General features: G+C 36.3%; 1 protein-coding gene across 1 annotated transcript; it reads left to right on the plus strand.

The window, feature by feature from the left end:
• The first annotated feature begins 694 nt into the window (after positions 1 to 694).
• LOC107549351 (podocalyxin-like protein 2) lies at positions 695 to 21,518 on the plus strand. The gene is made up of 9 exons (XM_016230399.1): positions 695 to 1,008; positions 6,032 to 6,292; positions 11,461 to 11,631; positions 14,799 to 15,484; positions 16,534 to 16,608; positions 19,013 to 19,091; positions 20,280 to 20,341; positions 20,459 to 20,638; positions 20,869 to 21,518. Exons 1-9 carry the CDS (start codon positions 975 to 977, stop codon positions 21,079 to 21,081), a joined length of 1,761 nt encoding a protein of 586 aa, XP_016085885.1. The 5' UTR covers positions 695 to 974; the 3' UTR covers positions 21,082 to 21,518.
• The last annotated feature ends 1,311 nt before the right edge of the window (positions 21,519 to 22,829 follow it).

Below are 22,829 nucleotides of genomic sequence, written 5' to 3' on the forward strand. Positions count from 1 at the left end.
AGTGCCATAATTTTAAGATAAACCGTTACAGCTACCTTTATTTTCAGTTTGCAGAAACAAGCTCGCAAAACGTACCGAAAGCAAATAAAAATGTAATTTGTTTTTAATAAATTAGATTTTTTACATGGCTGAACGGTGTACTTCACTACAATTAGAGGCGGACAGTAGTGAAGTATTTTTACTTTTCTCAAGAAAATGTAAAATTATCTGTAGTTTATCAGTGTTTTTCTTTGTAAAACTTTTACTTCACTACATTCCAAAGCATAACGTCTTGCTTTTTACTGCACTACATTTCATACATAAAAGTTGTTTGTTTTACCTTTCATACTTAAGTACATTAAAAATGTAGTACTTTCTTGTACGCAAGTAAATCTTTCAATTACTTTTACTTGAGTAAAATAAAGAAAGTAATAGATTTCTAATGTAATTAAGTATTAAATGATATTTAAAATGAAACGTAGTGCAGTAAAAAGTGTAATATTATGCTTTGGAATGTTGTGAAGTAAAGTTTTCTAAAAAAACACTGATAAAGTACTGACACCTGAAAGGTACTTTTACAGCAGAGTAAAAATACTTCACTACTGTTTACAATCTTGTTTGATTATGCGCTGTGTGGAATGGGCGTGGTTAATCATAATCGGCGCTTTCTGATTGGCCGACGTCAGGATTCCATCGTGCTGTCCGGCGGGGTTTAGGACCCTGCGTCGCTGCAGCGGCTCGCCTGCAGTCACTGCGCCAGGAATCAAACCCTCCAAAATCCTTAATCTATCGCTGCAAATCCACTGACTGCAAGAAGAGCAGCAAACGAACCTGTTTTCCTCGCAGTCACATCACGCTTCGTCTGCCCGACAACTGACCTTTTGTGCTCAGTTCCGATGATTAATTCGTGTTAGTGCGTCTGGTCCAGCGCACACTGAGGTCACATATGATGCACATGCGAACGAACTGAAACACTATCATTTAAAGCCGCAGAGATGTCAGTCGCGTCTGTCCAGTGCCTGATGTTGGGTGAGTTCAGTCTTTTTTGTGTGTTGTATGAATGCATATGTAAATATATTACAACATATTTAATTTTGTATTGTTTTTATAAAAATATATATATATATATTGCTAGGTATTATTATTCCCTATTAATTATATTTTTTTATAAACTAATCTATTTTATGTGAGACTGTGTGTATTTAAAAATATTTATAGCCTGGTGTAATGTTAATGTGTGGTTAAAAAAAAACTAAAAAAAAACTGATTATTTAATCATTGATAAATGTCAGAATACTAGTTTTGTAGTCTGGTACAGTAATCACAAGGTTTGATTCATATTGTGTCTTAACACTTAACACTTCTCATTGTTGCCATAAGTGGCGAAAAAATGCTTTTTCTGAGATGATCATTTATGATTTGTTGATGTGCTTTGCTTGTCCTCATCCCCAGTATGAAGAGTCCAGTCATTGAAGTCATTCAGATATTTGTGTTATTGATCTGGTAGTGCAGATTGCTGCACACGCCCCTTTTTCCTCCCTATCTGGAGACCGAGCTGATGTATTCAGGTCCGGTCAGCATGATTCATCATGTAACTGAGAAAAGAACATTTCACAGCTGTTGTGGACGCTGATTGTGTTTGGCACGCCGTGTGTGTGATGGCTTGTTATGCCCATGAGGCCACGGCTGACAGATTGTGCTGGTCAAAAGCTGCTCCAGACAGACCGATGACCAGACACAACAGTGACAGGTCAGGTCTGTTTAGTCTAATGGGCAGCACAGATGCAGGCTTAAGCCAAGTCTCTGTTCAACACCCCATTTCACTCTGAAATCAACTGGCATTTGATTCTTTGCTCACCCTCTTTGAGTATTTTGTAACATACCATGTTAATATTAGTATTTTTTCAAGTACATTGGAGTGGCGTGTAAATGCCATGGTATATAGGAAATTACCATGATATTGTTATGAACAGATATATTAGACTATCATGTAAATATCATTGTATATGCATTTTGCTGTTTTATATATATATACAGTATGGTAGTTTTGGACATGCTACCATGTTTTTAGCATGGTAATCACTCAATAATACCATAATATATATCAAAATATTACCCCGTTTTGTAGTATTACCATGGTAATACATTGTTTTTTGAACTTATACTATGATATTCTTTAAAAGTAGATTGGATTTCGGTATAGTGAACTACTGATGTCATAATATATGTCAAAATACTGTATTAATATTTAGCTTATAGTTACTGTCCCTTATGAAAATTAACCATTAATCCATGGTGACATCAAATTAACCATGGTTTTCCTGTTGAAAAAAACAGCATATGCTGCTTAGGTATGTTTTGATGCTGGTTTAAGCTGGTCTTTTACTGGTTTATGCTGGTCCTTTGCTGGTTTATGCTGGTTTAAACTGGTCCTTAGATGGTCGGACCAGTTTAGGACCAGCACATGACCAGCTAAGGACCAGCTTAAACCAGATAAGGACCAGCTCAATCCAGCATCCCAGTTTCAAAACATACCTAAGCAGCATATGCTGTTTTTTTCAACAGGGTTGCTACAATAACCATAGATTAACCATCATATTTGTAGTAAAAATGTGGTTATACAAATGGTAATCAATATACCAAAAAACATGCTTACACTTTTACTGTAATAAATACATGGTTAAGTTTCATAAGGTTTTTTTTCTTCTGTTGTTTGGAGTACCGTGTAGATACCATGGTAATCACACGATACCACGATGTATATAAAAATATCACCCTGTTTTTGTGGTATTACTCTGGTAGTACAATGCTTTTTGAATTTATGTCATGATATACATTGGTGTACCATCCTTGGAGTACTATGTAACTACCATGGTAAAGACTCAATGTTGTATTTATAATGTAAGTATTTTTGATATATCCACCATTTTTGTGAGATTACCATGTTTTTTTCTTTTTAGCTTATTCCATGGTATTCTTTAAGTACTTTAGCATACCATGGTCAAAGTGCTGTATTGCCATTTAATTTAGGTTATTGTTACAATATCACTATGTACTGTAGATATCATAGTCCACATTTTCTTGGAGTAATCACCTAATACTATCATATATATCAAAATGTTACCCTGTTTTTGTGGTATTGCTTTAGTAATACAATGTTTTTGGAATTTATACTATGGTACTTTTTGAAGTACGTTGGCATACCATATCGAAAACATTTGATGCCTTGGTCAAAGTACTGTATTGCCATTTAATTTAGGTTATAGTTACATTACAGTCATGTTTATAGATAGCATCTTTAATTGGACATTGCACCACTAGAAATACCATGGTATATGGTAATAATTCAATACTGTGGTACGACTCATTCCCTCTTTAGCAATATCAGGCACTGCAGACCTGCAGCTGCCAGTCTTAGACTATAAATCTGCCTCCTAATGCTCAGTGCCACCTGCACCCACAGGCACTGCTGCATTGTAAGCTGGCACAGCCCAGAAACCCATTCAGGTCAGGTGACATCAGCATTTCTCTCGCCGCTGAGCCCGTCTTGACTTGAGTCGCTCGTATGAGATGTGGCTTTTTCTCCGAGAGGTGAGATAGAGAGGATTTTAGACAGAGAAATAATTGGCTGCTGTATGCATTCACAGTGTGTTGCTGAAGCCCAGGTGGCTCACACTTCAAATTGGGCCAAGCTTTGTCGGGTTTGATGATTTATGAATCATTTTATTCTGTGTTCAGGCTCCTCGTCTCTTTCAGAGAGAGTCTGATACTGGCGCTGGCTGAACTGCTCATATATTTAGTACAATAGCTGCTATGTGACGGATCCGTGTTCGTATCAGATGGCAAAGGATTGTGGCGTCTTGGTCTGAACGGATGAATGTGCACTATTTTAAGACATCTGAAATAAGTCAGACAGAAACAGGTGGGCGCTGGACATGCTGCGACTGCTATGATATGAAACCACAGTGTAGAAGATGTCAAGAACATGTCTGATTCATATTCATTACCATTTGGATTTTTTTGAGCCATGTGACATTATTTTCATGATATTTATTGCTTATGTATTTGGAGTGACATGATGTAGATAGGTTATTAACAGTTTTTATTCATTTATTTATTTATTTTCTGTAAACATCAAATCTTCCTGAAATAAGAACTTAAATGACCAGATATCCTGTATTTTCATCCCGACGTTGGAAATATTTTTGGGATATATTATTTGTCTCAGGAAACGCACTAAATATTAAATGATAAGCATAAATAAGTAGATTTTTATTAGTTCAGAGAACCGAGTAAAGGGACATTTTTTTTTAAGTTCTTCTTACAAACATTTTTAGCAAAATATGTCCTCTTTTTAGTTGTGTCTCTCTGCAGTTGTTAAAGGTCTTCTTTTGTTTTTCAAGTTTATGTGCAAATGATTCATCTTCATGAGTTTCATTAGCATTTATGATTAATGTACCATCTAACGTGTGTCCAAACTTTGAGAGCATCTCTGGGGCACAAGGCCAAGGAGCAGCCGTCAGCAAATTCACATTCTTTATTCGCTGTTCAACCGAGGTCAGAAGTAGCCTGGCAGAAACCCGAGTCCACTGAGGCACAATACGATTGCGTCAACCATAATTAATGTGATCTACTGGGGTGGGACGTTGACGGTTTCTAAGGACATACATCACAGAGATAGAGGTGACTCTGTGTTCGTTACGTCACTTTTGGGCTGGTTTATTCGGTGGTACATGTTTAGGAAGCATATAAACTTGGAGGAAAAGCCCCAAAATTTGAATTCTGTAATTAGTCTTTTTGTTGTAAACTGCTATGACCATTGTTGACCAGTGACCATGTAGGGATTGTGAAGTTCTAAAAACGACAATAGAGGTACGATGAAAGTCCATATGACTTGTGCATTGTATTCCAAGTCTTTTGAAGTTGCCTAATAGTTTTGCATTAAGATCAGACACAAAGTAATTATTCACTGATAATCTCTAAAATATAATTTGGATCATTTCCAAGAACCAATGGCGTTCGGCATCATCGACATCAAGCCTGTGCATTGAGTTTTCGCGCCTTATTTGAAGCAAATAAGAAAGTGCCATGGCAGCAAAGTAGTTGTATAATGTCCAATTTTTTTATAGCTCTTATTCTGCAGGTGTACAAGTGACATTTCGTTGCACTTTTCCCAAGTTGAACGCTGGATCGTCAGACTTCCGAGTTCCAAGAATAGAATGTAGCATTACTGATAAATGTAGAATGTTTGTCGAAAAACAAAGTAGTCTCTTAATCTTTAATTCTCTTTAATTTACTAAGTAAATGTAATTTGGTTATTTGGTATTATACTCTCCAGCAATATCCCATTTTGAAAGTTTCCGCAGCATTGCATGGCTTGAGTTCACTGGCCGTCCCGGGTCTGTAAAACCACTGGAACGTTTCCAGAAAGCAAAGTTGATCAATTCATAAATTGGAGCAGGAAGTACCCGGTTTTTCCATCCTGTTAATTACCACACAATCACACACACTTGCTAGATATAATACCAGAGTTACCGAGGCGTACGCCTGCTGGTCTCCTTAATTAAACCAAGCCTCGCTAGAGAATATATTTCATTAAACTGATCCATGAATAAAAACTAAAGCCGTGTCAGAATTAGAGAACTGTGTAATTGGCTTTGAAACTCCAACTTAGCTCCAACAGAAGGGTAGTTGCCCCCCCCAGTTGTCGCCTTTTTCGGCTGTCCAATGATAAAACCAGCACTAATCCTGTGGTGACCTGGTAGGGCGAGGAAAGATAAGACCGCGTGGTTTGAGAGACAACACTAAGCCGCCGTTATAGGGAACCATCTGTGGTTGAAGCCCATCGGGGCCAGGACTCAAGATGTCTCCAGTCAGAGTTTGATGGATCTATATACATCCTTGAAACCATCTGTCACTGTTGAAGCTATTAAGAATAATTCATTTGCGGTGAAAGAGTTGGTTTGGTTCATTAGTGCTGATTTTGATCTGTGTATTCAATGAGGCCGAGTTCAAAAAGTGAGCTTTTTAAATCTCTTTTCCTTTCGTTTAGGTTCAGTTTTCCTGGTTTTGGTGTGTGCCGAGGTTCTGAGCGCTGGTCCAGCACTCCTACCCAACCCTCTCCGCTCCCACGGGCCAGTTCTGGATGTTCCCGAAGGCTTTAAGGAACACGATGAGGTCTCGAGGGATCGCAGGCCTGGCTTCATGGAGAGTTCTCAGGAGAGCTCTGGATTCTTCAGCGAAGACAGTGAGGATGGCAAGAACGCTCAAATCGAGACCAAAGACAGCGGTGTTGACCTAAGTGCCATGAATGGTGAGTAGAAGCAGTAAGTCAAAACATGATTCAGGCATGTTACTCGAAAGTCATCAAGTTTGTCTATGTAAACTAGGGATGCACGATATATCGGCCACCATAACGGTATCGGCCGATAAATGCTCATTTTTTCTGTTATCGGTATCGGCCTGATAAGAAAATTTGGCCGATATCTTAAAGCCGATAAATAATGCATTATTTCCTTCAGAGACACTTCAGATGCGCGCTGTTCGTTTGTAGCCTTTTGTGCAATTGTACGTTGTAATATTGTGTTTATTTGATGTATATCTGATTTATCTCATATAGAATGCATTTGGTTAAGTTAAAAGAGCGCTTCAGTTTACCGGTGATCGTCTTTAGCTCAGCACACGCAGCTCAAACAGCAGTGCACAACATTAATAACTATGATTGGGAATGTTGTGTATATAACATTCTAATGAGAACATTATTATAATAAAACGTTGTGCATTCTTCGGGTTTAGTTGCTGTGTTTCAGCGCGTTGATATGGGAAGAGCGCATCCACAACAGGATCACACATTCTGACTATAGCACGCAATAACTGCAATAATTATCCAGCTCAGTTCAATTGTTTTGTTCTCATACGATAATGTCAGTACAGTCAAATCAATAATTATCCAGCTCAGTTCAATTGTTTTGTTCTCATACGATAATGTCAGTACAGTCAAATCAATAATTATCCAGCTCAGTTCAATTGTTTTGTTCTCATACGATAATGTCAGTACAGTCAAATCAATAATTATCCAGCTCAGTTCAATTGTTTTGTTCTCATACGATAATGTCAGTACAGTCAAATCAATAATTATCCAGCTCAGTTCAATTGTTTTGTTCTCATACGATAATGTCAGTACAGTCAAATCAATAATTATCCAGCTCAGTTCAATTGTTTTGTTCTCATACGATAATGTCAGTACAGTCAAATCAATAATTATCCAGCTCAGTTCAATTGTTTTGTTCTCATACGATAATGTCAGTACAGTCAAATCAATAATTATCCAGCTCAGTTCAATTGTTTTGTTCTCATACGATAATGTCAGTACAGTCAAATCAATAATTATCCAGCTCAGTTCAATTGTTTTGTTCTCATACGATAATGTCAGTACAGTCAAATCAATAATTATCCAGCTCAGTTCAATTGTTTTGTTCTCATACGATAATGTCAGTACAGTCAAATCAATAATTATCCAGCTCAGTTCAATTGTTTTGTTCTCATACGATAATGTCAGTACAGTCAAATCAATAATTATCCAGCTCAGTTCAATTGTTTTGTTCTCATACGATAATGTCAGTACAGTCAAATCAATAATTATCCAGCTCAGTTCAATTGTTTTGTTCTCATACGATAATGTCAGTACAGTCAAATCAATAATTATCCAGCTCAGTTCAATTGTTTTGTTCTCATACGATAATGTCAGTACAGTCAAATCAATAATTATCCAGCTCAGTTCAATTGTTTTGTTCTCATACGATAATGTCAGTACAGTCAAATCAATAATTATCCAGCTCAGTTCAATTGTTTTGTTCTCATACGATAATGTCAGTACAGTCAAATCAATAATTATCCAGCTCAGTTCAATTGTTTTGTTCTCATACGATAATGTCAGTACAGTCAAATCAATAATTATCCAGCTCAGTTCAATTGTTTTGTTCTCATACGATAATGTCAGTACAGTCAAATCAATAATTATCCAGCTCAGTTCAATTGTTTTGTTCTCATACGATAATGTCAGTACAGTCAAATCAATAATTATCCAGCTCAGTTCAATTGTTTTGTTCTCATACGATAATGTCAGTACAGTCAAATCAATAATTATCCAGCTCAGTTCAATTGTTTTGTTCTCATACGATAATGTCAGTACAGTCAAATCAATAATTATCCAGCTCAGTTCAATTGTTTTGTTCTCATACGATAATGTCAGTACAGTCAAATCAATAATTATCCAGCTCAGTTCAATTGTTTTGTTCTCATATGATTATGTAAGTACAGTCAAATCAATCATTTTTCATCAATGTTAATTATTTTAAGCCCCCTAAGACATTAAACCAAAGCCTTTGCTTGTGCTTTGGATCATTGTCCTATTGTTCTGTGCTTTTAAAGGCCAAAGATCTTTACTTTGAGATCTTCCAGAATAAGCTTTCAGGCTTTGTGTCATGGTTACATGGGTACATGGTTATGACACAATGTTGGTCTTTCGTAGTTCTCCCCATATGACAAAACCGAAGTTTTTTTTTGTTGTTGTTTTTTTGCAACCAAAATTGCTCTGACGGTGATCTGATGTGATTGAATTATGAACAAAATATGGTTGCATATTTACGATCAAAAATGAGTCAAGTACTTCACTTTTGTCAACTAGGGATGTTAATACTTTCGCTCTGACAACTATATGACCTAATTTATTTATGAACGAAATTTGGTTGCATATTTACGGCTGAAAAGGTCAAGTACCTATCATTTGTCAGCTCGGGGTGTTAATACAGTATTCGCTCTGACAACGATTTGACTTAATTACGAGCAAAATTTGGTTGCAATATTACATTCGAAATTGGGTCAAGTGCTTGACATTTATCAGCTATATGTGTAAATATATTTGCTCTGACAATTATTTGACTCGATTCATTTCCTATTGAAATTTGGTTGCATATTTATGTTCGAAAATGGTTGCAAAATTATGCTGCACCTGTAAATTGTGCAACAAAGGCACTGAATGACGACAGATTCATCTCTGTATGACTCAGCCTCTAGACACAGTTATTTAACTCGCAAAAATGAGAGGCAGTTAAGAGTTGTAAAGTGGTGTGAACAACAGCTTTTAGGACTCATTATCGTGCGTCATTTCCTCGACACCTGCAGTCCCCTCCTGATGTTTACCTTATTTTTGTTGATTAGAGTTTTGTCGGCTTTAACAATTCCACTGATGTTTCTTCAGTCCACCCTGCGGTCGTGGACGTGTTTGGCAGCAGTGAGTAGTGAAAATATACCCACTTTCTACACAACGCCTGGGAATTAATGTGCCTGAAAACAGTATTATTTTTAGTTCACCTGCTAGCTCGCTAACCGCAGTGGCCTGTTTCCGGTGTGTGCGTATGAGACCGAGAGAAGGACGGAGCTGTCCAATGATTTTCTGCCATGAGGAGTGTGACATTTTTTGATTTTCTCTGGTGGATATCAGCTTGATTCAACTGGCACACTCACGCTGCATGCTAAGTGAGACATTACTGTTTTAATTTCTCAAATTTGTGATTTGAACAAACCCATAATCCTACATATTAAACCTTGGCACGTAACTCACTCGCACTGACGCTTTCTTATGAAACATTTTTAGATTAATAGTTGGTCTCTGTGGGTGCACTGGATGGACCTGAAGACAACAACACAACTATCTGCTTTAGAACTTGAGACAAACTTGAAAATGTTTGGTTAATTGTTTTACACAAGCGCACATATGGAAGATGAGTGAATTTGCGCACACAGTAAATCTGAGCGTGAACACAAGAGCCCGTCACACTCAACCGCTGCTGAATGAGTCACACCGCAGACAGGCTTGACTGATCAGCCATATGGAGAGACAGGTGGACACAACTATGACTGAGAGCTTGTGTGTGTGTGTGTGTGTGTGTGTGTGTGTGTGTGAAGACACTTCCAGGTGTGGTGTTATCTCCTGGCTCTGTGCCTGCACTTCCTCAAAATGAGCATTTATCTGTTTAGGAAATAGATAGACTGAGCAAAAGAAAGTCTCTATCATTCTGTCTATCTAGATGTTTATTTAGGCATTTTGCTATCTATCTATCCTTTATTCGTTCTATCATTCTGTCTGTTGTTCTATCTATATATCGTTCTATTGATGTCTATCTATTGGTGTCTGTATCTGTCTAGATTTTTGTCTTATCTATCTATCTATCTATCTATCTATCTATCTGTTGTTCTATCTATCTATCTATCTATCTATCTATCTATCTATCCTTTATTCATTCTATCATTCTGTCTGTTGTTCTATCTATATATCGTTCTATTGATGTCTATCTATTGGTGTCTGTATCTGTCTAGATTTTTGTCTTATCTGTCTATCTATCTATCTATCTATCTATCTATCTATCTATCTATCTATCTATCTATCTATCTATCTATCTGTTGTTCTATCTATCTATCTATCTATCTATCGTTCTGTTGATCTATCTATCTATCTATCTATCTGTTGTTCTATCTATCTATCTATCGTTCTGTTGTTCTATCTATCTGTTTATCTATCTATCTATCTATCTATTTATCTATCGTTCTGTTGTTCTATCTATCTATCTATCTATCTATCTATCATTCTGTTGTTCTCTTTATCTATCTATCGTTCTGATCTATCTATCTATCTATCTATCTATCTATCTATCTATCGTTCTGTTGTTCTATCTATCTATCTATCTATCTATATCTATCGTTCTGTTGTTCTATCTATCTATATCTATCGTTCTGTTGTTCTATCTATCTATCGTTCTGTTGTTCTATCTATCTATCTATCTATCTATCTATCTATCTATCTATCGTTCTGTTGTTCTCTTTATCTATCTATCTATCGTTCTGATCTATCTATCTATCTATCGTTCTGTTGTTCTATCTATCTATCTATCTATCTATCTATCTATCTATCTATCTATCTATCTATCTATCTATCTATCTATCTATCTATCTATCTATCTATCTGTCGTTCTATCTATCTATCGTTCTGTTGTTCTATCTATCTTATCTATGTATGTATCTATCGTCTGTATCTGTCTAGATTTTTGTCTAGACATCTATCTATCTGTTGTTCTATCTATATATCGTTCTATTGATATATATCTATTGTTGTCTATATCTGTCTAGATTTTTGTCTTATCTATCTATCTATCCATCCCTGTGCTCTTTTTGTCTACTCTCACAAGAGTTTTCATTCCTCTTGTCCGTTTCACACATCCACTGTCTTTAATTAGTGTGAAGACCTCCAGTTACCTGATGCTTTTCATCCCAAGCCAGTAGCAGTTCAGTAATTGAACGGAGGGAGGAATGATTCCACTGGATCTTAGGCGATGACTCTGTTGCTGTCAAATTTGCAGTTGTGTTATTGTTCTCTAAAAGATGCTTTCAGAAGTAGTAGATGTATTTCTTTGTTTTTGCTCTCAGAGCGCTGTCTGATGCCCAAGAAGGTGGGACCTTGTCGTGGGGCGATCCCTCGCTGGCACTTTAACCCCGTCACTAAAAAGTGTGAAAACTTCATATTTGGGGGCTGCAGAGAGAATCGCAATAACTTCCGGTCACTGGAGGAGTGTGCCAAAGCTTGCCACACAGTCTCTGGTATGCTGCTTTTTTTTTATTACATCCAGTTATGATAATTTTCTTGATAAAGTATAGATATATCGTCTCTCTCCTGCTGACTCTAGACAATAGCTCTCCTCATTACAGCGCGTTTCAGTGTGGCAGTGTGTGTGTCTCATGAATAATCAGGCTGCGTTCGAGAGCTCTCGGGTCCCTGATGTGTGTGTTGTGCCAAACGCAGGTGCAGTGCTGCAGTGCAGCTGCTCGAATCTGCTGTACTCAAGAAACTTAAGATGAATAAGACAGCATGCTCCCGTCAGAACTTACTAAACAACCTCATCCTACTATACTATACTATACTGTGAAAACAGCATTTTCTTAATCAGTGTTTTGTAATCATGTACTTGATTGCTCTATATCAATGAACTATCATGTAAAACTCAACAAACTAAATGTTTACAAGGTTATGCAATAATATAACATGCTTTTAATATGCTTTAGTATACTTTAGGCTTTGCTATATTATACAAGACTTTGGCATCTTTGACCTTTCTGTATCCCACTTGAGATGGCCGATATTCATACTTTTACCGATATTCACACTTTTAAACTTAGGTTATCGGTTGTTTAATATTAAGTCTACCGATAAATAATGGGTCTCTAAAGACAATGTTAAGCTATGTTTAGATGTAGCCCAAAAGAAAGATGAAAATACGTTTATGACTATTTATATCACAACTTTGCATCAATATAATTGCATAAATAAAAAGTAATATTTCATATTAAAAACATTAAAATATTTTAATATAGTTAATTATTATTATATATCATATTGCTAAATATCGGTAATGAATATAATGATTTTATTGGCATTGTCCAGTGTTGTTTTAGTTTCATTAATGCACTATTTTAGTTTTTAATAATATATTTAAATGGTTTTATTGTTATATTTTCTAATTTCAATTAAATGTTAGAAAAAGTTTTTAAAAATTGGGTTGTTTTGTTTATTTTTATTTTTTTAAAGTATTTTCATAATTCGTTTTTGCTTTAAATCGCTAGATTTTTTCGATTTAGTGATTTCTATCTATCGTTCTGTTGTTCTATCTATCTATCTATCTATATATCTATCTATCTATCTATCTATCTATCTATCTGTCGTTCTATCTATCTATCGTTCTGTTGTTCTATCTATCTTATCTATGTATGTATCTATCGTCTGTATCTGTCTAGATTTTTGTCTAGACATCTATCTATCTGTTGTTCTATCTATATATCGTTCTATTGATATATATCTATTGTTGTCTATATCTGTCTAGATTTTTGTCTTATCTATCTATCTATCCATCCCTGTGCTCTTTTTGTCTACTCTCACAAGAGTTTTCATTCCTCTTGTCCGTTTCACACATCCACTGTCTTTAATTAGTGTGAAGACCTCCAGTTACCTGATGCTTTTCATCCCAAGCCAGTAGCAGTTCAGTAATTGAACGGAGGGAGGAATGATTCCACTGGATCTTAGGCGATGACTCTGTTGCTGTCAAATTTGCAGTTGTGTTATTGTTCTCTAAAAGATGCTTTCAGAAGTAGTAGATGTATTTCTTTGTTTTTGCTCTCAGAGCGCTGTCTGATGCCCAAGAAGGTGGGACCTTGTCGTGGGGCGATCCCTCGCTGGCACTTTAACCCCGTCACTAAAAAGTGTGAAAACTTCATATTTGGGGGCTGCAGAGAGAATCGCAATAACTTCCGGTCACTGGAGGAGTGTGCAAAAGCTTGCCACACAGTCTCTGGTATGCTGCTTTTTTTTTATTACATCCAGTTATGATAATTTTCTTGATAAAGTATAGATATATCGTCTCTCTCCTGCTGACTCTAGACAATAGCTCTCCTCATTACAGCGCGTTTCAGTGTGGCAGTGTGTGTGTCTCATGAATAATCAGGCTGCGTTCGAGAGCTCTCGGGTCCCTGATGTGTGTGTTGTGCCAAACGCAGGTGCAGTGCTGCAGTGCAGCTGCTCGAATCTGCTGTACTCAAGAAACTTAAGATGAATAAGACAGCATGCTCCCGTCAGAACTTACTAAACAACCTCATCCTACTATACTATACTATACTGTGAAAACAGCATTTTCTTAATCAGTGTTTTGTAATCATGTACTTGATTGCTCTATATCAATGAACTATCATGTAAAACTCAACAAACTAAATGTTTACAAGGTTATGCAATAATATAACATGCTTTTAATATGCTTTAGTATACTTTAGGCTTTGCTATATTATACAAGACTTTGGCATCTTTGACCTTTCTGTATCCCACTTGAGATGGCCGATATTCATACTTTTACCGATATTCACACTTTTAAACTTAGGTTATCGGTTGTTTAATATTAAGTCTACCGATAAATAATGGGTCTCTAAAGACAATGTTAAGCTATGTTTAGATGTAGCCCAAAAGAAAGATGAAAATACGTTTATGACTATTTATATCACAACTTTGCATCAATATAATTGCATAAATAAAAAGTAATATTTCATATTAAAAACATTAAAATATTTTAATATAGTTAATTATTATTATATATCATATTGCTAAATATCGGTAATGCATATAATGATTTTATTGGCGTTGTCCAGTGTTGTTTTAGTTTCATTAATGCACTATTTTAGTTTTTAATAATATATTTAAATGGTTTTATTGTTATATTTTCTAATTTCAATTAAATGTTAGAAAAAGTTTTTAAAAATTGGGTTGTTTTGTTTATTTTTATTTTTTTTTAAGTATTTTCATAATTCGTTTTTGCTTTAAATCGCTAGATTTTTTCGATTTAGGGATTTCACATGTTCTACTGAAAAAATTTAGTTTTGTAAATTTTTTTCCAAGTAACTAAATTTTTTTATGTTTTTAGTTTTAGTTAACTATAATAACCCTGATGTAGTCTAACAGCATAAATAAAGAAATAATTTTTGGCTCTCAAACACTTACATTTTAAAATAATCGGTATTGTATCAATCATATAAAGTCAGTATCGGTTGGTCTCTAAATCCCAATACTACCAAACTTGAAAAACCAACTACAAATACCAACTATACAGTTATAGCTTTGTATAAACATAATTTAGAATAGTTCAGTTTAGCACAGTATAGTTTAGAATACTAGAGTTTGTGTACTTTGTCTCTGAAATGTTTACAACTTTTCTTGCTTTATTTCATCATAGATTACAGCCCTTCATCCCCAGAACCACCATCTTCACCACTTTCTCTGAGCCAAAAGCCCATTGTGACGAACCTCTCTTCCTCATTGTTTGTCCCTACGACTGAGTCTGTGGACCCGGAGCGGTGGGAGAGTGATTCAGAATCGAGTGGCTTCTCTCTGCACCCCTCCCCGGGGCCGTCAATCGCAGGTGCCCAAGACCACGCCCACTCCACTGCCATGCCTCGTCTCCTTGGACTCGCACGTCAGAACCAGCCAGAGGCCACAGCTGGGCCTGACAGGCATCTGACATCTGACGACCCGTTTGATGACGAGAGGGGCCATGAGGTAACACAAGCGCCCACGGCTACTGAAATCGGCCCCCTGCCCAGCCGGGAGCCCCTGCAGTCTGACAAACCACACCTGGATGATTCTGAGGAAGAGGAGGACGAGGAAGAGTTGGTGGTTTTCCCCACCGCACTGGATGAGGAGGAAGAGGACGAATGGCGGTACCTCACGCCGCTCACAACCGGACCCTCATCCTCCCCCACTTCAGACCTGCCGCCCGTGGTCTTCACCGAAACCGCCTGGCAGGGGGCGCCGCTCACCACAACGGAGGATGAGGAGGGGGTGGAGCTTCGTCACGGCGGCACCGAATATCTCGCCGAAACGGAGCTTCACGACTCAGAGCTGTCACAGGAGGCCGAGCAGGTACTCAATGGCAGAAAATAACAAATTAATTGAGCTCTGTAATAATATAATACAATAATATATGCAATAATATATTCCTTCTTGCATTAAATGTCCAAAGAATTCAGAATTCAGCTGTAGGTCAGATACTCTCTGCTCAAAAATAAAAATATGCACCATTGAATAAAATATATTTTTTATTTTAATATATTTATTTATATATAAATATATTTATATGTGAATATATAAAAGTATCTTTATTGTATACCTGTATATTATATAACATTTTAAATAATGAATATATATTATTAAATATTAAAATTATTATACATTTCTTACTATTATTATGTCTAATTATAAATATGACAAATAGAAAAATCTAATTTTGATATGAAATAATGTATAAATATAATAACAAGAAATGCCTTGAAAGAATCAGTGTTATTATAGTATTTATTCATATTTTGGGTTCGTTTTTATTTTTATATTTTCAGTTTTTATAAGTTTTAGTACTTTCGTTTTGTCTTAAATTTTAAATTGAAATTGTCTTAAATTTAATTGTTTAATTTATTTTTATTTCAGTTTCAATTTTATTTTAGTTTTAATTTTAGTACTTCATCTTAAAGATATTTATTTCAGTAAGTGCCAAGGCAATATTTCTGATTTTCAGTTTTTCATCTATTGTCTATATATTATGTCACCCTCCGAATTTCAAAAATTATCTTTAATAGTTTTCATTTTAGCTAACAATAACAACGCTGGTAAGAAGTAGTGTTATGTACTGTTTTTTTTTTCATTTCAACTTCTAAAAATATCCACAAAACAAGTTTGAATTCTACAGGTGGTTCTTACTATAAAATTCTCAATTGTTTGTTTGGATGAAATATGTTGTGTCTTTGTGGAATGATTTCACAGATGATTGATTTTATCTGACTGCGTTGGAAGAGAAATACGTTTATAGTTTTGTTTTCCAGGCAGCACGGCAGGTTGTCAGCGAGCGTTTTGGTTAAACCACAACAATTCACTGCGATCCTTCGACTGCTAAACACCCTTTTTGTTTCTCTGTGCAGGTGATTTGCGTCGACTGGAGCAACCTCGCAGGAAAGGGCTACGTTATACTCAACATGACGGACAACTTTGACTGTGTAAGTGCCTTTTTTTTTTCTTTTTTTAACAAAACCCAACCCAGAACTCTTTAGCTAACCCTAACCCAGCCACACATTGTTCTTGCATACGCAAACCACTTGCATTTTCTTCATAAAAATCAGTTTTTCCATCACGATCACTGATGGATCCTCTGCAGTGAATGGGTGCCGTCAGAATGAGAGTCATCACAATAAGCCACACCACTCCAGTCCATCAACTAACATCTTGAGAAGCATAAAGACGCGCAATTGTAAGAAACAAATTTGGCTTCTGGCCAAAATATGATAATCCATAATAACGCTTCCTTCAGTAAGAAAAAATCCATCCCCTGTTGTCCTCTGACATCAAAATCCATCCACATATTAGTTTACTTATAAATGGTGCTTGATCTGTGCATATTTCTTTCCTGATTCAGACAAAATGTTTCACTGGAGAAAGCAATATTATGGACAGAGGAATTGTGTGAAGTTAAAAATGTCTTCATAATGGATTTGTTTCTTACAAACACACAGCTTTTGTCTTCCCCAGATATTAACTGATAGTGGTGTGGATTACTTGTGATGTTTTTATCAGCTGTTTGGACTCTCGTTCTGACGGCACCCATTCACAGCAGTATCTGTTCTTCACATAAAGTAATCATATGGCTTCTGTAGACTTAAAATATAGTGCACAAGTCATATTGGCAACATTTACGGTGGTTTTGTGGTAGTTTTCTGTAATTTTTGGAGCTTGATAGTCCCATTCATTTTGATTTAATAATTGTCATATAAGAGTAAAGATGTACAGTGGTGTGAAAAAGTGTTGGCCCCCTTTTTTGTTTTGTTTTGCATATTTGTCACACTTAAAAGATTCAGATCATCAAACAAATTTTAATATTACACAAAGATAATACAAGTAAATACAAAATGCAGTTTTTAAATGATGATTTCTTACAGTAATCAGGCCTGCGTGTGGCTAGTGAAATTGAACTCGGCTTTCTAAAATAATGTGGTTAATTACAGTTCTTTCATGATTTAACAGGAGGGGGCAATTAATTTTTCACGTAGGGCCCCGTAGGTCTGGACAGCTTTTTTCCCTTAATAAATGAAATCATCATTTAAAAACTGCATTTTGTATTTACTTGCATTATCTTTGTGTAATATTTAAATTAGTTTGATGATCTGAAACATTAAAGTGTGACAAACATGCAAAAAAATAAGAAATCAGGAAGGGGGCAAACACTGGGGGAAGTCGTGGCCTAATGGTTAGAGAGTCGGACTCATAACCCAAAGGTTGTGGGTTCGAGTCTCGTACCGGCAGGGATTGTAGGTGGGGGGAGTGAATGTACAGCCTTCAATACCATGACTGAGGTGCCCTTGAGCAAGGCACTGAACCCCCAACTGCTCCCCGGGCGCCGCAGCATAAATGGCTGCCCACTGCTCCGGGTGTGTGTTCACTGCTGAGTGTGTGCACTTTGGATGGGTAAATGCAGAGCACTAATTCTGAGTATGGGTCACCATACTTGGCCACATGTCACTTCACACTCACACTCACACTTTTTCACACCACTGTAGATATCATAAGCAGATCACTTGATTTATGACAATTTGATGAGAAACGTTCATTTTGAGATCTCAGACCAGTGTTATTTTAGTTTCATTACGACACTATCTTATGGTTTATTATTATTTTAAGTTGGTTTTATAGTTTCATTTTAATTTTAGTTAAATTTGTAGCAATTATGTTGTGTTTTAGTCCTTTTTATTAGTTTTCTTTGTCTAATTAGTTTCTATTTCAGTTTTACTTTTAGTAATTTTAGTACTTCAACTTTAAACAAAACTTTTAATTCGCCTTCGCAACTAACTGAAATATATAGAGTCCCACACATTACATGCAGATAAAAAAATTAATATTGTGTCGATGAACTAACAATTTGTTTCCTCGACTTACTAATTCATGGCCACGTTTGATCTATTTGTTCTCTCTTTTCAGTAAATCGTGGCCATGTTGTACTTATTCGTTCCCTCATTTAAATTTAAATTAAAATGAGGGAACAAATTAGTACAATGTGGCTGTGACTTACTAAATTTAGGAAACGAATAAATTAATCAGTCGTGGGAATTAATTCTTAATGTCTTGTTTTTTAATGTAATTCATTTCAATTAAGGTTTTTTGTTTTAGTATTTTTACTTTTATTCAATGATAACAGCACTGTCTTTGACTCGGATCACTGCAGTTTGAGACATTGTTGAGAGGAGACACGTGAGTTTCCCAGCGTCTTTCGTTTAGAAGAAACATCGAGGCTTCAGTTCTCTGTTGAATCTTACTACTGTCTAACACGACTGTTGCGTTTGATAAGGCTCATACCGAGACAGCGAGTAACATCAACTTATCGTATCTTTTTACTTAACCTCTCTGTTTCAGACCCCAGTAAGCGAACACATACATTGCTCAGGCATGACAGAATGCTTTCAGCACAATCAGACTCGATGCATCACTGAACACTAACTCAATGCATTATCAAACAACACTTGTGTGAGAACACAACAGCGACCCTGTGATGTTTCATTGGCACATACACCTTCTCGCTGGCGTAGAAGCCGATTCTCTGTTGCCACGGTAACGCTCCAGTGCCACGTAATTGCAGCATGATCATGGAGAACTTTCCCCCCGCCGGTGCTCCGACAGCTGCGTGCTAAACTGCCAAATCTCCTGCGATGGAGCCCTGCTTTGAACCCAAGCGGCACTGCAGAGGCATTGATCAGAAACCAATCCATCCCACTGGACGAGAGCTCGGAGTCTCCGTCTGAATGACTCAGCGCTGGAAAACTGAGTCTGATTTCTGTTCAGAGGACGTCTGAGCCTCTTGGGCGCAAACGTGAGGTGGAGAAACATCTCAGACATGACGTCTCAGTGACCGACAAAGCAGACCTGTTTTTTTAGGTGGGTCACTGGTTCTCTGTCTGTAGAGAGCTTCATTTGGCCCCATAGTTTATTTCAAAGGATATTTTTATGTCACTTTTCCTTTCAATCATCAATTGGTATTTAATTATATCACCATAAATGTATTTACTTGATTTTGTTTGTTATATCACATTTCAGGGTGCATTTTCTGACGAATTCCATGTTAATTCTGTTTTATATAAATACAATTTACATCTTATGTACAGTATGCTCATATTTTATTCTATTTTTATTTATTACATTAATTCATATCTTTTTCATACTGTCCACTATATTACATATTCGTGCATTTATATTTCAATTTTACTGTATTTATTTATGATGCATTAAAGCATATATACTGTAATTATATGATCATATATTTATTTGTTTTTGCATTTTATATTACATTTCAAGGTGTTTTTTTTGACAAATGTTATGTTTTTTTCACATAAATACAACTTATTTATGCTCATTTTACTGTATTTTTATTTATTGGTTACACAATTTTATGATGTATTTAATATTTTTTGTTTACTATATTGCACTGAGATTTGTGAATATTTGTGAACATCTTAACAATAATTTTGTGGATTGCATTACTGAGAATTTTAGGGGTAAACGTGCTTATTTGTTATTGTCACAATGCAACAAACAAAAAATTTTCTCGATTATGTTTACACACTTTCTTAAAAAACATTCTATAGTATTTGTCTAATTTTCTTTTCATACTGTCTTTTCGCTGAAGAAATCATCCCTCCAAAAGACGTGCTGCCAATGCTGGGGGAAATCAGAAGAGGTCTATACGAGGTGAGACTGAAATGCAGCAAATAATAGTAAAATAAATAAATTTATGCAATATGGATATGTATAATAAATATTTATTATTAATTTTTTTTATTTAATTACTATTATTAATTCATTCAGATCGGAATTCAGAATTATTCGACCGTGAACACGTGCCACTCGAGGCCCAGTCAGACCCGTAGCGACTACGGCAAGCTGTTTGTGGTTCTAGTGATCATCGGATCGGTTTGCGTGCTCATTATTGCTTCTGGAATCATCTATATCTGCTGGCAGCGTCGTTTACCCAAACTCAAAAACATGGTAGGTCTTTGATATGGTGTTTACTTTTAAAAAAAAAAATCTGAGGTAGAGTCCAAATGTTCTGTGGTAATGACAAATGATGCAGTCAACAGAGCTCGAGCGCGATTAATTTGCGACTCGAATTCTAATTACTAACCTCAACATTCTCTGAATGGCGTTTCGGGTTCAAATTCATTTACTATTTGTCTTGTGTGTTTTTTCGTCTCTTCTGGTTTACGGCACATCCGAAGTCGAGAGGCGAAGAGCTTAACTTTGTGGAGAACGGTTGCCATGACAACCCTACACTGGATGTAACCAGCGACAGCCAATCAGAGATGCAGGAGAAGAAACACAGCTCCAATGGGGTGGCGGCGGGCGGGGACGGGGGAAACGGTTGGCAGGTGCTCGTCAATAAGCCCGGGAAAGATGAAGAAGACAACCAGGAGGAAGACACGCACCTTTAATCCCGGGAAAAACAATCAGAAAAAACGGCATGGGAAAGCAGAATCGCATTACAGACTATGAAGGCACAAAACATTTTCAAGCTTTTTCAAAACATCTGCTTTATAAAATGTGATGTCTTTTGGCTTGTATAACGTTTTTCTTTATCTGCATTACTAAATTCAAAGTGCTTTAAAATGCGACTTGTATGATATGACAATTTTCAGTGCAGAATTTATTTAAATCGAACGTGTCAAACAATCAGTGAGGCATTTTATCATTTAAAATTTGTTACAAATTTCTTAGAAAAATTGTCTCTTGCACTGTTGAAGCAATAGTTCACTCCAAAACGTGAAATATGTCGTGTAACTCGCACACGTGGTTCCAAATCTATGCAGTTATGGTGCGTTCAAGTCATGTCGGGTAGATCGTATTTATGAGTTGAACGCACATGAACGCCACCACAAAGTCGTTATTACGAGTGAGAAACTCGAAATTTTCTTTAAGCCCTGAGTTTTCGAGTTGGGGGCGTGTCATTGAGAAACATGGCGGAATCGATGGATGCAACGTCTGTAATTGACGGGAATTTTTTGTTTAAATTGATAGTTTAGTTGTCCTATAAACTTAAATTGGTCATGTTCTTGTTACGCAGCTAGTTAATGAAATCCAAGTAAAAAAATGCAGACCCTGTTGTATTTTCTTGTAATTTATTAAAAGAAGGTACACCGCCATCTTGTGCCGACTAAACCGACTTGAACGCACCTGACGTTGTAATTACGACTTGTCAACTCGTAAGGACGAACGTCCCAGGAGGACTTGAACGCAGCATTACTTTTTCTGTGGAACAAAAACTTTTTTTTTTTCGAAGTATCTTCACAACAGTTGGTTTCCATACAAAACGGTTCATAGTGACCGCCTATTAAAAAAAATAAAGTTGATAAATTCACTTTTTTTTTTTCTTTTTTTTTTTTACCAGTGGTAGAAACCTAACGCCATATTAAAAGTCTGTGTAAAGCAATATTAAATGTGTTCTGAGTTTGTGACACCACAGAAAAATTAACCACCCAGCCAACTTTGAATGAAAAAAAAAACCGCCAAGTAAATAAAGGTATCAAAATCTTGAAAAAATAAGCCATTACACAGACTTTAAAAGAAGTTTTATGAAATTGTGCGTAAAGATTCTTCAAATCTTGTTTCATGGAAAAATGGCATAAAGGTTTGAAACGGCTTTAAGGCAGTTAAATGACTACATTTTTTCTTTTGGGTGAATTACAGAAAAAAACACTAGTGTACTTGAAGACCGAGAACCCTGATAGCACATGTACATCTCAGAGACATCTATGTGCGTGTTTACATCTGGAAGGCGTGTTTTTTTTTTTAGTGTTTGCTCATCTCCAGTTCATCTATAGGACGTTTCCTATCAGATGTCAAATAGACGTTTAGAAGATGTCTTTAAGATGTTTATGATTTAGAATGTATGTAAAACTGACATCTTAAAGACGTCTATCAGAGGTTTGTACACAACAGATGCTTTCCAGATGAAGCAATCTTCAGCAGACCTCTTGCAGACGTACCTGTGCTATCTGGGAAAGAGATTGTACCAAGGTTTTTTGTAGATGTACAGTGTTTCTCTAATACACTATAATCAGTAATTCTCATTTTTTACTTCTTTCAATGCAAGTATTTACAGTTAAGCAGGCTGCATATTGTGTTTTTACATGCTGAATGCTGGATGGACGCCTACCTGCCTTGCTCCTTTATTGTGCATCGG

This window comes from Sinocyclocheilus grahami, unplaced genomic scaffold (genome assembly GCF_001515645.1).
Source record: "Sinocyclocheilus grahami isolate Dianchi unplaced genomic scaffold, SAMN03320097.WGS_v1.1 scaffold370.1, whole genome shotgun sequence".
In the NCBI taxonomy this organism is placed as follows: Eukaryota; Metazoa; Chordata; class Actinopteri; order Cypriniformes; family Cyprinidae; genus Sinocyclocheilus; species Sinocyclocheilus grahami.

Coding starts and splice junctions, on each gene's coding strand:
- LOC107549351 (XM_016230399.1), top strand. CDS start 975: ATGTCAGTCGCGTCTGTCCAGTGCCTGATGTTGG. Junction 16,609..19,012: donor TGACGGACAACTTTGACTGT/GTAAGTGCCTTT, acceptor TCTCTGTTTCAG/ACCCCAGTAAGCGAACACAT. Junction 20,342..20,458: donor TCAGAAGAGGTCTATACGAG/GTGAGACTGAAA, acceptor TAATTCATTCAG/ATCGGAATTCAGAATTATTC.